The following is a 14498-nucleotide window of genomic DNA, read 5'->3' as shown; positions in this document are numbered from 1 at the left end:
CATGAGTTCGAATCTAGTTGAAATACTGGGATTTCCTATTTCTGGATTTTCAGTAAAGGCGGTTGGTCGTTGTGCTGGCCACGTGACACCCTCGTTAACCGTCAGCTATACAAATATATATATACTTTAAATTGACCCTGTTGATCGCAAACCGATGTACCTTATAGACAGCGTAGATATAAGATCGAATAAATTTAATTTAATTTATTATTAACATTATTCATTTATTTTCTTACTTTATAGGCTTGCACCAAACGAAATAGATGCAGTGATGGAATGTTTCCATTTAATAAGGACTGAAGGTGAAAAGGCGTGTCTGTTCTATCAGTGTTTGAAGACCGCACTAACATTCTATAAACAAATAACGTTTAATTCCCTTACAGTGGTATCTGAAATTTGAACTGCATAATTTTACTGTGCATTATTTTTGGAGACCTACACTTAATCGCCACCGCATACAAAAGGAGATCCCTTTTGGAGAGCTCGAAAGAGGAAGGAGTAACAGAGGTGCTCCCAAAAGCGCTATAAAAAAAAGATAAACTTAGTCGCCATTTTGCCCTCACTGGAATAGAAGAAGGCAGCTAGCAGGTTGCATCGGAAAGAGACAGCTGGAGAGATCTCGCAAAGTTCACGGACGTACATTCGAGTAGACCACACCTTCAACACATCCGCTTTGTCTGCTTTACATGTGGCAAAATATTCAGGTCGCAACTGGGTTTGCGCGGACATGTGAAATTCTGCACTCCTCCTTAATCTTTGGAATCAAGGACATTGCTTAAATTGTAGGACTTAACAGAATGAGCTGAAATGTCAATCGTGACCAACATGTCTTCCGGAAATGAAACAGAGAATAATTTGTTCGGAATACAGAAAGAATTGGAGCTCTTCAGTGCGAAGTATCGTCTAGTACATGCTTATATTTCAGTTGTCCTGAGTGTGTTAGGAATTATGGGTAACGGCCTCAACATTTTTATTTTGACAAGGAAAAACATGATCTCAACAACGAATATTTTACTGACCGCCCTGTCAGTGTCTGATGTTCTGAAATTGCTGGTTCATCTTCCAAATATTGTATTAAACTATTATATATTCGCCAACCAACCTAATCCGTTAGGAAACTTGCGTTACTTAATGTTTTATGTTATAGTAGTCATTGCTTTTCATAGTGCATCTATATGGCTGACTGTTTCTCTGGCGCTATTTAGATACATTGCCATTAAATTACCATTGAAAGCAGCCACCTACTGTAGCCAATACAGAGCTAAACTGACCATCTTCATTGTCAGCCTTGCTGTGGCTGGTCTTAGCATTCCCATTTCTCTAAGTTATTCTTATAGCTGCTCTTACGTAAACAATCAAACCGACTGGTATCTCGTGATGGCAAATGGCACAGACAAGTTTAATTTCGTTCAAAGCTTCAACTTATGGACAATGATCCTTCTAATCAGACTCCTGCCTTGTGTGTTGCTTCTGGTGTTGAGTATTTTACTAATCATAGAGCTTCAAAGATTTGCCAAAAGTAGGTCCAAGTTAAGAGGTCAACGTAGTTTTGAGAATGATGGAAACTTGCAGAGACAAACCGAAACCAACAGAACCACGGGGATGCTGGTGGTCGTGGTGGTGCTCTTCATTGTGATCGAGATGCCTCATGGGATTCTTCTTCTTCTTGTGGCCATCAACAAAAATGTTATGGACCAAATCTATGAATCATTAGGAGATCTAATTGACGACATCACTTTGATGAACAATGGAATCAACTTTGTCATCTACTGCACAATGAGTAAAAAATTTCGAGATACTTTCATGGAAATGTTTTCTTGCAGCAACGGCAAGTCTAAATACCTGCACAGAAATACATGAGACGTATAAAGTACGCTGTCAAGAAGCGGAAGCGTTCAAGGCCATTTCGAATAACAAATTATTATTTTTTTCATTGGTTGACTGTTTGCATCATGGCGGAATATTAATGACTGAAATTCCATACCATAAAAGGAGTGTTTGAGACGTGCTCGAAGAGGAATGAAATGGAAACAAATATTTAAAGAGATGCATAGCTACTTTGGGAAACTTGAGGACAGCAGCAAATGGGTTAAATTCAATTGTATTGCACATTTGCAAAGTGTGTTTGTTATTAAAGTGATTTCTAGTTCCAAATAAAGTCTGTGGCATTTTACGTCTCGAGAGACGATCTTTTCCCTTTGCAACTGTGACTAAAGAGGCAAATCCTTGATATACAGCTGCGATCGCAGGTTGGGCATATGTAATCACCAGGCGCCGTTGCATTTTCACCCTTCTTTCTGCTTCTGTTGTGTATGGCATCTGCAATCCGTGACCCTTCCTTTATGCTCTCTCTCTCCATGTGGATCTATCCAGTGCCACCTCTTCCCAGCTTCTATTGTCGATTTTGAAGAGCTTCATGTCGCGTTTGCATACATTCGTATAACATAAAAGTGGGTGACCAGCGGCTCTCCTGTCTTCTATTAGATCGCCATACAGGATGTCCTGTGGAAGTCGACCTACTGGCATTCTACGAACGTTCCAAATAAAAGCTTTGTGTTTATTACGCCAGGATCTTGGTTTTAAATTTATAGTTTACATTTGTATCTCCGGCATCACGATATTGTTTGAGTGCTCAGTAATTGTTTAAAAGGAAAGATCTATACGAAATTGGACATGTTTAGCGCATTGTCTGATAAACACAACCTCATCGTAACATCAACCAAGACATTGTAGTCATAGGGCACTCAAACATAGCGTCATTTACGCCCACAGTTCTTATAAGATAAGTAAGATAAGTAATAATAGTATTTAGAAAATACTAACGGGCCATTATATTGTCTATTTAGAGCCAGGTTAAACGTGCTGCAGTTAACAAGGAATTCTGCTCCCATCAATAGTCATTATTATTTCAACTCATCGACAACATCTAATCGACTCACAATTGACGTACTAACAAAGGTGATTTTTTTTCCTGTCGTGTAGTAAAAAAGTTTTTGCACAAATAGTTACATTGTCGTAGTAGTGTAGTTTTTTCCAGACATATAGACCAACTAAACCGTTATAGGCAGTGGCGTAGCTAGACTGGGGTAGGGGGAAAATTTGAAAATCACCCGGGCCCCAACTTGAGATAGGCCCCCCAAATGAGTGTTCGAAATTATTTTTTTTTCACATTACATATTAATTACTACGCAAAATGCAGGGGCCTCAAAAGAGGTCAAGCCCTCCACCGGGCCCCCAAATGATGGCGAATTCCTAGCTACGGTAGGTATGCGAGTTGTTTTATTAATCCTCTTCATTGACCTTTTTCTTGTGACTGTAAATTTGTATTTTGAAGAGACCTGTTCGTCCACAATAAAACGAGCAGGTTTATATAGTTCGTCCATCGTGGTTCGATGATGACCACTTTGTCATCCAGGGGGCTGAAGGCTTTGCACTGGGGTTTTATGCCTCCTCATGTGGCTGGTGAGACCTATGTGAGCCCAGAATGTTCGGTTGCACACTGGGCAGGTTATTCCAGCTGGAGCTGGAAAACGCAAGTGTAGGTGGAATTCAAATGACACATTCAAAGACCGCATCACAAACCAAGAGATTCAAGACAGGGTTACTGCAGCCATTAGACCCCAATGATCATATGATGATCTGCTAACTATCGTAAAAAAAAAAACGCAAGCTAAAAATCTATGGCCATATTACAAAATCTTCGGGGCTCGCCAAAACCTTCCTTTAAGGAACAGTAGAAGAAAAGCAGACAAAGAAGAGGCTCTAACTAAGTCATAAGACAGAGAGGAATAGAGAAAGACGGTCGAAGAATCTTGCATGGTGCCCCAACGATCCAACAGACTATGAGATATGTGAGGAAGGTAGGTATATGGAATTGGGTTTGGGTGTTTGAGGAGCCAGCCATTTTTCTTTGGCTCTTTTTTTCTTCCACAGATGAGGTCATGGCATTTTCTTTCTCCATAGCTCTCTTTGTCACTCTCTCTACACAGTGGGTTCAAGGCCTTTTCTTCCCAGTAGTCAACATCGATGTCCAATTTTTATTACAAGGGTTATATTAACTCTGTCTGTCTGTCAGTCTGGTAAAAAGTTTGTACACGTTATTTCTCCGACACCCAATCTCTGATCAAGGTGAAATTTTGCAGAGTTATTTCTTTTACCTGACAACACAAGAATATATTATTTTTTTAATTAAATAATTAACTATTGATTATACATTATTTTGTTTGGTATCTCGCACAAGGGACAGAAATTGTACTTGACTGAAGTGGCGGTATAATTTGAATTAGTCTCCTTTATCTGTCGCCGCTTTAAAGTAAGTTTGAAACAAACAATAGATAACTATACCTTACTACCTCACTAACAGAGTGGTTAGTTTGTCGGCTTGAGGAGGTTATAGACATGAATTCGAATTTGTTGTTTGTTTTTTTTTATTTTGGAAATGTTTTTAAAAGCCGGTAAAATTCGAGATATCTTTTTCTTCCCTTCCCCTCCTCCATTTTTTTCACCTGGTTTTTTGACTTGTAGGATCATAGCGTAATGAGAAAGCGAAAAGCATGAAAAAATGCTTAACAAAAAAAACAAGTGGTAAAATAAATATTTCTAATCGCTCAGATTTATTGTTAGTCTAGATCTATTACATATTTAATGGCGTGACTGATGCAAACTAATTGACACAATTACACTTCGTATAAGCATTGTTCTTTTTTTTTTTTTAAAAAAGTATTTTCTTTAAGTTTTTCTTGTGTTAAGATCTCGTTTGATTCCATGTACCTAATTGAGGTGGACGCGACCAATTCTTTATCAAACTTTTACAAACTTCATTTTATACAACTTTTATTGACAATTTATACCGCTTTCAATTCCAATGTAGAAACACAAGCGTAATGCGACGAGGGTGAACAACTTTATCAAATAAAACAATTAATTTCAAAACTTGTATGCTTCAGTTTCCAATGGCAACTTTCCTCAGGCGTTCTCCCCCTTTTATAAAGCTCACGTGACAGATTTACTCGTGGTTACATCAGAATACGCCAGCCAATACAAGCACGCATACACACTCTCGACAACTCACTGATTGCAACAGTAGTAGGGAAGATCTTCTGACATTACAGATTATAGGGTTAAGGTTCAGCGTACCCCATCCTGTACATTCCAGGTACCTGTGAAGAGACAATCTCCTCTAGGTAACTTCCTTTTCTTTTGGTCAAGGGTCTGCGTATCGATTTTGGAAACTCGGCCAGGAGTTTTCAAAGCGTAGTCACGTAAACACATTTTCTAATTCCTTTTGAAGCAAACTTTATATTCCCTCCTATTTATTTTAAATATGTAGGTCACAGTTGGGGCTGCGCAGCCACCGGAAATACTGCATTCTTCACTGATCTCTAAACTCTAGCGCTCATCCTGTAATTATTATTATTGTTATTATTTATTATTTTGAATATATTTTTTTAAACATTTATTCTAGCTTCTCGGTGTTTTGATTATTAAATACATTAATTTCTCTCTTGTTGTTTGCTTGTTTAATGTTGTAGATGTTCTTTCAGAAGTGAAAATCATTACATCCGGACAGTGTGTGTATTTGTGGGGGTGGAAGGGGGTTACCATCGAGACGACAGTCCTTTTCGAAAAGCCTGTGATCGTCCAAACTGGATTATCATTGATTCTGTTCAGACTGACTGCTTCGATTTTTCTTTGCATGTTAATGAAGCCATTAGTGCCACTGTTCATCACATTTCGCTCATAAAGATAATTAATGCATAACTGTAACTGGTTTTAACTTGTTGTGCTAACAGAAAAACAAACAATATTTCTACAAAACAGCAGAGTCCAACGTAAATAATAAAAGAGACCATTAGCAGTAAAGTCTTTATTAACGATAATGTATTGTCTTCTAGTCCGAAGTTTAAGGCCGCTTGCACACATCATGGTTTTGAACGTAATGATGCAAAGAAGGGAATGGGAGCTTTCATATTATTCAATGACGGTCAAATGGATTCATAACGTGGTATACGAATTAGTTTCTTTTATTGTTTGTGCAAAGAAAAGTTTGTAAATAAAACATGTTCTCATAAGCAGCTCCCTGGCACAGTGGTTAGTGTGTTGGCTTGAGGGAGATCAGTCATCGAGTTCGAATTCAGGTCACTCGCTTTTTATTTTTTATAAATACATTTAAAATGCGATCACACAGATACCCCCTACCTTTCTCTTCCCTACCCCTTTCCCAACTGGCCCAGATGTTAGGATCATTGCGTATTGAGAAAGCTAAAAGCATGAAATAGCGCTAAATTTTAAAAAAAAAAAAAGGTACTTTTTGTTTTACTTTCTGGTATTGTTTGTTTCTTGGTTGGACGCATATAGCGAACACATAACTTTGCATCTATTTATGTAAACGTGTAGAGTGTTAACATGCCTTTGGTAATATTAGCTCTGTCTAAAGAAAAACAGATATACAGCTTATTAGTTAAATAACACATTAAAAAAAAAAAAAACTGCTCAGTTGCTTATTTTTAAATCAAGGTAGAAATTTTTCAATGAGAAATAATTTTTTTCTTATTTTTTGTTTTTCTAATTTCGGATTTTCCCGGCAATGTCACGTGAGATGCAAAAATAGAAAGAACTCAGTAGGTCCTCACGTAGGGTAAGTGTTGCGCGTCAGTGACTCTAGGTAGATTTTATTTAGTGGCTTCCGGATTTTTGAAAGGTTTTTTTTTTTGGTGATGGTGCAATGAATCACTTGCACAAATACATTGTCTGAAGTAAAGGGCATTCAACCAACCGAGCTCACATTTAAAAAATGTGGGGGTTTTTTTTTGTTTAAATATTTTTCTCTCAAAATTCAACGTTTAAGAAATCTAGACTCTTCTACTTAAAGTTGTCGGTTCGAGTCTCATAGGCAGTACAGCCTATGGAGGTACCTGGCCTGCTCTAGCACATCTTTCCATTCTTATATATCCTGGACTTTGCATCCCCATGCCCTGGTCTCTCTAGTACATCTTTCCATTCTGATCTATCCTGGACTTTACCTCTCTATGTTCGCCTTTTTTTTTGTCCGGACGGCACAACAGTTTAGATGACGCGTTACCTTGACAACAAGTTATTCCATATGTTAGCAGATTTTGCATAGTCGCGCAGTAAAAAATTATCTAAGATCTTCTGTTTTACTTAAAGGTATTGAGTTTGTATAGGGCAAATAGCCACTAGGCTATTAATCCTGTTTCCACAGGATCCAAAGCATCCACACAATCCTGATGCAGTCCCAGCTGCGATGGGCAGGTCACGTCTACAGAATGGAAGACCACCGCATCCATAAACGACTCTTGTATGGCCATCTAAGCGAAGGAAAGCGCTCGCAAGATGGTCAAAGAAAGCGCTTCAGGGATACCACACCCTCAAAGCTTCTCTGAAGGCGTTCAGCATAGACCCAGGCACCTGGGAGACAGAGGTACATGACAGAGCATCATGGCGTCGCGCTGTGAAAACTGGCGCACAGGTTGCTGAGGAAAAAAGAACAACGCTGGCTGAAGAAAAACGCCAGAAAAGAAAAGCAAGGCCAACGACACTAGCTCCAGCTGGAATAACCTGTCCAGTGTGCGGCCGAACATTCCGGGCTCACATAGGTCTCACCAGCCACAAGAGGAGGCATAAAACCCCAGTGCAAAGCCCTCAGCCCCCTGGATGACAAAGTGGTCATCATCGAACCACGATGGACGAACTATATAATCCTGTTTCCAATCTCTTCATTTGTAATTCGGTCTTTCTGATATCTAGGATCTTTCTGTAGCATTTCTAAACTACTTTTCTTAATGAAGTTCACACTAAACATATACGTTCGTAGCCGATTCTGTCTTGATTCAAAGAAGCTTATACAATCTAGTACTTTATCTAATCTAATACAGTGTTTCCCAAACTGTGTTCCACGGAACCTTAGTGTTCCGTGAGGCCTGAATAGGTGTTCTACGCACTACTTGAGTAATTAGCTAGTAGGCTACCACGTGCATCAATCTCTCTAAAAAAAAATTTGCAAAGTGCTCCGCTATATACTTAGAGTGTGCGAAGGGTTCCGTTAAGGAAAAAGTCTGGGAACCACTGATCTAATAGAATACAGGAGAGCTGCAGGTCGTCCACTTCCAACATATACTGAAATGTAAGAGCAACATGAGGCTCTTCGGAATAGACACCCAATAGTATGAAGAAAGAAGCAATATGAGGCTCTTCGGAATAGACACCCAATAGTATGAAGAAAGAAGCAATATGAGGCTCTTCGGAATAGACACCCAATAGTACGTAGAAAGAAGCAACATGAGTCTCTTCGGAATAGACACTCAATAGTACGGAGAAAGAAGCAACATGAGTCTCTTCGAAATAGACACTCAATAGTACGGAGAAAGAAGCAACATGAGTCTCTTCGGAATAGACACTCAATAGTACGGAGAAAGAAGCAACATGAGTCTCTTCGGAATAGACACCAATAGTACGTAGAAAGAAGCAACATGAGTCTCTTCGGAATAGACACCAATAGTACGTAGAAAGAAGCAACATGAGTCTCTTCGGAATTGACACCAATAGTACGTAGAAAGAAGCAACATGAGGCTTTTCGGAATAGACACCCAATAGTATGTAGAAAGAAGCAACATGAGTCTCTTCGGAATAGACACTCAATAGTACGGAGAAAGAAGCAACATGAGTCTCTTCGGAATAGACACTCAATAGTACGGAGAAAGAAGCAACATGAGTCTCTTCGGAATAGACACCAATAGTACGGAAAAGAAGCAACATGAGTCTCTTCGGAATAGACACCCAATAGTACGGAGAAAGAAGCACAGGATAGATCCACATGGAAGGATGCAGAGGCGGCCTTAGCAGAGCCCTGGGCCCTGTGTGATGTCATATGTGGGGTCCTTAGCCTATATATACCGTACCACATCACGCTTATAGGCTCGTTCGCCTTTAACGATGTAGGCCTTATTTTTGCTACTAAACATATCACATTACTTAGGTACTGTACAGTTGGCCTTTCACTAATTACATAGTCATAATGTATTGTAACTGTTCTGCATGAAATATTTCGCCTTTTAATGTTAATTAACGTAACAAATGATTCAGAAACATTTTGCATGAAAAATCCACAAACTAGAGCAGCGGTTCTCAACCTTTTAGGCTCGGCGACCCCTTTTTACAATCCCCTACTCTGCCGCGACCCCCACACACACACACATAGACAATAACAATCCATATTTTCGATGGTCTTAGGCGACCCATGGCAAATCGACAATCGACCCCCAAGGGGGTCGCGGCCCACAAGTTGAGAACCCCTGTACTAGAGAGAAACGAGAGTATTTTTGTTAAACGACCATTAGTTCACGTCTGCTTTACATTTACATATATCTATATTGAACCTGTTTATGTACATTTGTTTTTAATACTTGGGAAAGGAAAATCTATGATGCCATATAGGATGAAACAGGGTAGAGGACACGCACTAACCATGAAATATATCAATTGTATGAAGACCCACCAATAGTGAACGAAATAACAAAAAACAGACTACGTTGGGCAGTTCAGCTTGAAAGAATGTCAGACAACAGAGGAGCGAAAATCGTATACAGGCAAAAATCAAAAGGCAGGCGACCCAAAGGCAGAACCCCGAATGCGATGGATTGATGATGTAGAAGCAGATCTGAAGCAGCTTGGGGTTAGGGCGTGGAGACGAAAGGCCCAGGAGAGATCTGAATGGAAGGATGTGTTGAAGCAGGCCAGAGCCCTCCATGGGCTGCAGCGCCACAGGGATGGATGGGTGGTTTTTAAAGTTTGGTTTGAAAAGAAGTTTGCTCAAGTTGTAATCACGATCCGTGTTTAAAGAGAAGTCCACAACTATTTACGTGTCCCATATGATAATAATAATAATAAGAAGAAGAAGAATAATAATGGCCGCCGGAAGCTATGGCGTGTTTTCCTTCTCTCTGACTCATTGCACTTTTTAGCGAGATCAAGGAAGTATTTGTACTCTAGACTTTACAAATACTGAAGTACTGCTACATGGTTGTAGGTCTGCATATATTTAGGATGTTTTTAAGCATTGGGTTTGAAAACTTTCTTTGTTTTAAGATCACTTCTTATCTTAGGCTAGGGACGCCATTTTCGCTGCGTCACTTCCATGATTACTAGACCTAGATCTAAAAAGCTTGTTTACTGAGACAGTAGATCAAAATGAACTAGTTAACGCACGTTCATTTTTTTATCTTCATTTTTGAATTTTGAGGAAATAGAACGGACCCATTGCTTCTTCCAGGACAGCGATGAATATGAAATAAATTAGGCGGTAAATATTATTCACCAATGAGTCGAGTGTTTATTGAGGGTAATTCACAACCTCATGACCAAACACAAGAGGTCGGTCTACTCCCTGACTCGCACCCCACACAATTGAGAGGTGCTGTTGGTGGTAGAACAAGAGGAGCCAAAAGGATCAAATGGACGAGAGAAATGAATATAGACATTATCAAATCGTTCTTCCGTGTTAACATTTGTGATGATAAACCTCTACCAGGTTATAGGCAAAAACTCTCCCTGGAATTTAACAAATTATACCCTAATCTAAACCTTACAGAGCAGAATGTTGTTGACAGAAGATCTGTAATAATTAAAAAATGTTATTTGACCCCTGCAGAAATTGACGTGATAAGGGAAGTAGGTCATGAGCTTCATATACAAGAGCTCATCTCAGACATAAACGACATGCCCACACAGCCGACCAACGAAGACATTAGTAGAACACCCAACCAACAAGAGAATGACCCAACATCGGCAATAAGCAATGAGCTACACTCAAAATTTTCTAATCTTATAGACCGTTATAAAAACACCAATCTTAACTCTAGGCCTCGTATCCCCAAGCTAAACGTCAAGAAAGAGACAAACACATATATTAATGAAATAAATAAAGTCTTAGCCAACCATTTTGAAACACCAAGAAACTTGTTTGAGACACACCTCGCTATATACTGCGCCGCTGTGGCTGTCACGGAGCTCTCTGGACAAAAGACCTTCGAGCTAGGCCCAATTAATCAAAGACCAAAACAACATGTGCCAGCATGGAAAAGGCGCCTTGAAGACAATATTAATCAACTGAGGAGCCAAATGGATACAATTGGACAATATCTGGGAAACAACCATTCCGCGAAAATACTTAACAAAATGAAGACAATACTAAGAACAACTGGAATCAAATTGACGGACTGTGATAGCCACGCACGACTCTTATGTTTGAAAGATACTCTGAGACAGAAAGCTAAACTAAAGGGAGCTAGGTTAAAGCGCTACAACGAAACCACCAAAAGAAAGGAGCATAACGCTTTATTTCAGCACATGAGAAAACAGTTCTTCCGTAAACTAGCTGATAATGGTGCTGACAAAATTCAAACCATTGATAGCACTAAACACGGCTCCTTTACCGACTACTGGGCGGCGCTTTGGTCCGACCCGCTACATTACAATGTGCAGGCTGACTGGATCGAGGAAATCCAAACTAAAAACAACCTAATACCAGAAATGCCTGATGGGGATTTCACAGCTGAGGAAGTCTCCGCAGCTATTTCAAAAACCCACAACTGGACTGCTCCTGGACCGGACAATATACACAACTTTTGGCTGAAAAAACTTACAGCCGTACATGCACCACTAACATCAAGTTTTAACGAGCTAATATCAGAACCGTCTTCAATGCTGTTAGGACTCACTGAAGGGAGAACATCTCTCCTCCCCAAAAAAGGGGATCCGAACCAACCATCAAACTATCGCCCTATCACTTGTCTGTCAGTGGTGTATAAACTATTAACTTCACTTTTAAAAAGTAAAATGTATAAATTTTGTTCTGCCCATAAGCTACTAGCAGATGAACAACAAGGTTGCATTGAAGAGTCGATGGGCTGTAAAGTACAGCTAACTATAGATGGTATTATATTGCATCAAGCTAATAGAAGAAAGAGAAATTTACACATGTGTTACATCGACTACAAAAAAGCTTTCGATTCAGTTCCGCATGATTGGCTATTAAAAACCCTGGACATCCATAGAATCAACCCAAGAATAAAACAACTATTGAAAGTCTGTATGGATAATTGGAAGATAAACCTGCACCTAAATCGTGATAAACTAGGTTCTGTGCACATAAGAAGAGGTATATACCAGGGTGACTCACTATCTCCACTCTGGTTCTGCCTAGCGATTAATCCTCTATCTACATTACTCCAAGACTCTACAAACGGTTTTAGGGTTGACACTAAATGTACAAAATGTGTGTCCCACTTATTATACATGGATGATCTAAAGCTATATGCAGAAACCGAGCAAAAATTACACACCTTAATCAAAACGGTAAAATGCTTTAGTGACGATATCTGTATGTCTTTTGGCCTGGATAAGTGTGGCATCATAAGCATTAAAAAGGGCAAGGCAACGAACACCAACATTGAATTTGAAGGCATCGAGGAATTGAACTCCGCCTCTATTTATAAATATCTTGGAATAAACCAGAATGCCAAGATAAACCATAAGAAATTAAAAGAGGACTTTCTTGGCAAATATAGGCAAAGAGTTAATAAAATCCTCAACACCAAACTGTCTGGCAGTAATCTCATCACTGCAATTAACAGCTGGGCCGTCCCTGTGCTCCTTTACACGTTCGGTGTGATCAAATGGACTGACACCGACCTACATGACATTGACAGACTCACTAGAAAATTACTAACCAAGTTTCGATGTCTACACCCCAAGTCCTCCACCATAAGGTTATACCTGCCCAGGAAGGATGGGGGTCGTGGATTGCAGAACATCTTCAAATTGTGTAAGATGCAAGTTTTAAAAATACGATCAAAACTGCTCGCCTCCAGCAACAAATTAGTTTCCTTCCTACGGAAATACGACTCCGATGCAACCCCTCTGAACCTACACAATGCTGATGTCAATATCGGTTTGGACGACGTAGGGCATGAGATTCGCCAATGGGAAGAAAAAACACTCCACGGAAAATTTCCGGCTTCATTACATGGGGACAACATCGACAAGGCTGCTTCCTTAACATGGCTCAAAGCAGGTCATCTCTACCCTGAAACAGAAGGCTTTGTTACAGCAATACAGGACAGAGTAATCAGGACAAAAAATTACGAGAAGCATATCCTGAAACTCAATGTTGTCGACAAATGCCGAAAATGTGGAAATGTGGGCGAGTCGATTGAACACATTATGGCAGGATGTCCAGCCCTATCAGAATCAGCCTACCTAGGTCGCCATAACCAAGTTGCAAAGTTAATACACCAACACCTGGCTTTGACGTACAAATTGATCGGTAAGGACACTCCCCCTTATTATAAATACTCTCCGCAAGAGGTTCTCGAGTCTACTGAACATCTGCTGTACTGGGATAGGCCTATTCTGACCGACAAAACGGTAGATTTCAATCGCCCGGATCTGCTGTTCATCGATAAAAAAGAAAAAACCGCTACCATTATCGATATCGCCGTACCACTGTCTCATAATTTAAGAAAAACTGAGATAGAAAAACAAAGAAAATATGGGAACCTAGGCTTGGAGATTAAGCGTCTATGGAAATTGTCCAAAATAACAATATACCCCATTGTTATATCAACCGAGGGGATAATAACAACTGACCTCACAGACACCTTCAAGGCCCTTAACATTCCTAGGAACATCTTCGTTGCCTGTCAGAGGGCGGTACTGCTGCAGACCTGCCACATCACCAGAAAATTCCTCAGTGGAAACTGTTAAAGGGACTACGATGAATTTTGTTTCTCTTTAGCGAAACTCGACCCTGGCAGCGCCAGAGAATGACTACTCGTTCATTTCTAACATAATAATAATAATAATAATTTTATTTATAAAGCGCTGTTAACAAACAAAATGTAGGCTCAAGGCGCTGTAATAACATTACAAACACAAACACGATACTAAAATTCAAGAACTATTCTAAAAAAGTTTTAAATAATTAGGTCTTAATGTTCTTCTTAAAAGTAGTGTAGCCTATTGTCTGTCTGAGATCAATGGGGAGTGAGTTCCAAACCTTTGGAGCGTGCTCTGAAAAAGCCCGCAGACCGTATATTTTGAGGTAGAAACGTGGCACCACTAAAAGCGTTGAGTCCATTGAGCGCAGGGCTCTCTGGGGGACATATGGAGTAATCAGTTCGCTAAGGTACAAGGGCATCTCATTGTTATATATACACTGATGACAAAGTGTGGCGACCTTGTAATCGATTCTCGCTTTCAAGCCAATAGAGCGTGCGCAAGAGCGTAGTAGCAGAATCTTGTCTATTTTTCTAAGTACTATTCGTGCGGCGTTGTTCTGTATACGTTGCAGCTTGGCTATTTTGTCATCAGATATACCTGCTAGCACGGCGTTACAGTAGTCAAGGCGGGAGAGTATGAATGCCACACCAGATGTCAGGGGGGACAGCCTAACTAGCATGTATCAACACCCACTTTCTCTT

General features: G+C 39.9%; 1 protein-coding gene across 1 annotated transcript; it reads left to right on the top strand.

The window, feature by feature from the left end:
* The first annotated feature begins 653 nt into the window (after nucleotides 1–653).
* LOC106070116 (sex peptide receptor-like) lies at nucleotides 654–1860 on the top strand. Its single transcript, XM_013229956.2, has one exon. The coding sequence runs from the start codon at nucleotides 808–810 to the stop codon at nucleotides 1858–1860; it is 1053 nt and encodes a 350-aa protein (XP_013085410.2). The 5' UTR covers nucleotides 654–807.
* Nucleotides 1861–14498: the final 12638 nt, after the last annotated feature.

Source organism: Biomphalaria glabrata, chromosome 4 (genome assembly GCF_947242115.1).
Source record: "Biomphalaria glabrata chromosome 4, xgBioGlab47.1, whole genome shotgun sequence".
Taxonomy (NCBI): domain Eukaryota; kingdom Metazoa; phylum Mollusca; class Gastropoda; family Planorbidae; genus Biomphalaria; species Biomphalaria glabrata.
The sequence above is the reverse complement of the archived record's forward strand: the minus strand, read 5'-3'. Positions and strand labels throughout refer to the sequence as shown.

Coding starts and splice junctions, on each gene's coding strand:
- LOC106070116 (XM_013229956.2), top strand. CDS start 808: ATGTCAATCGTGACCAACATGTCTTCCGGAAATGAAACAGAGAATAAT.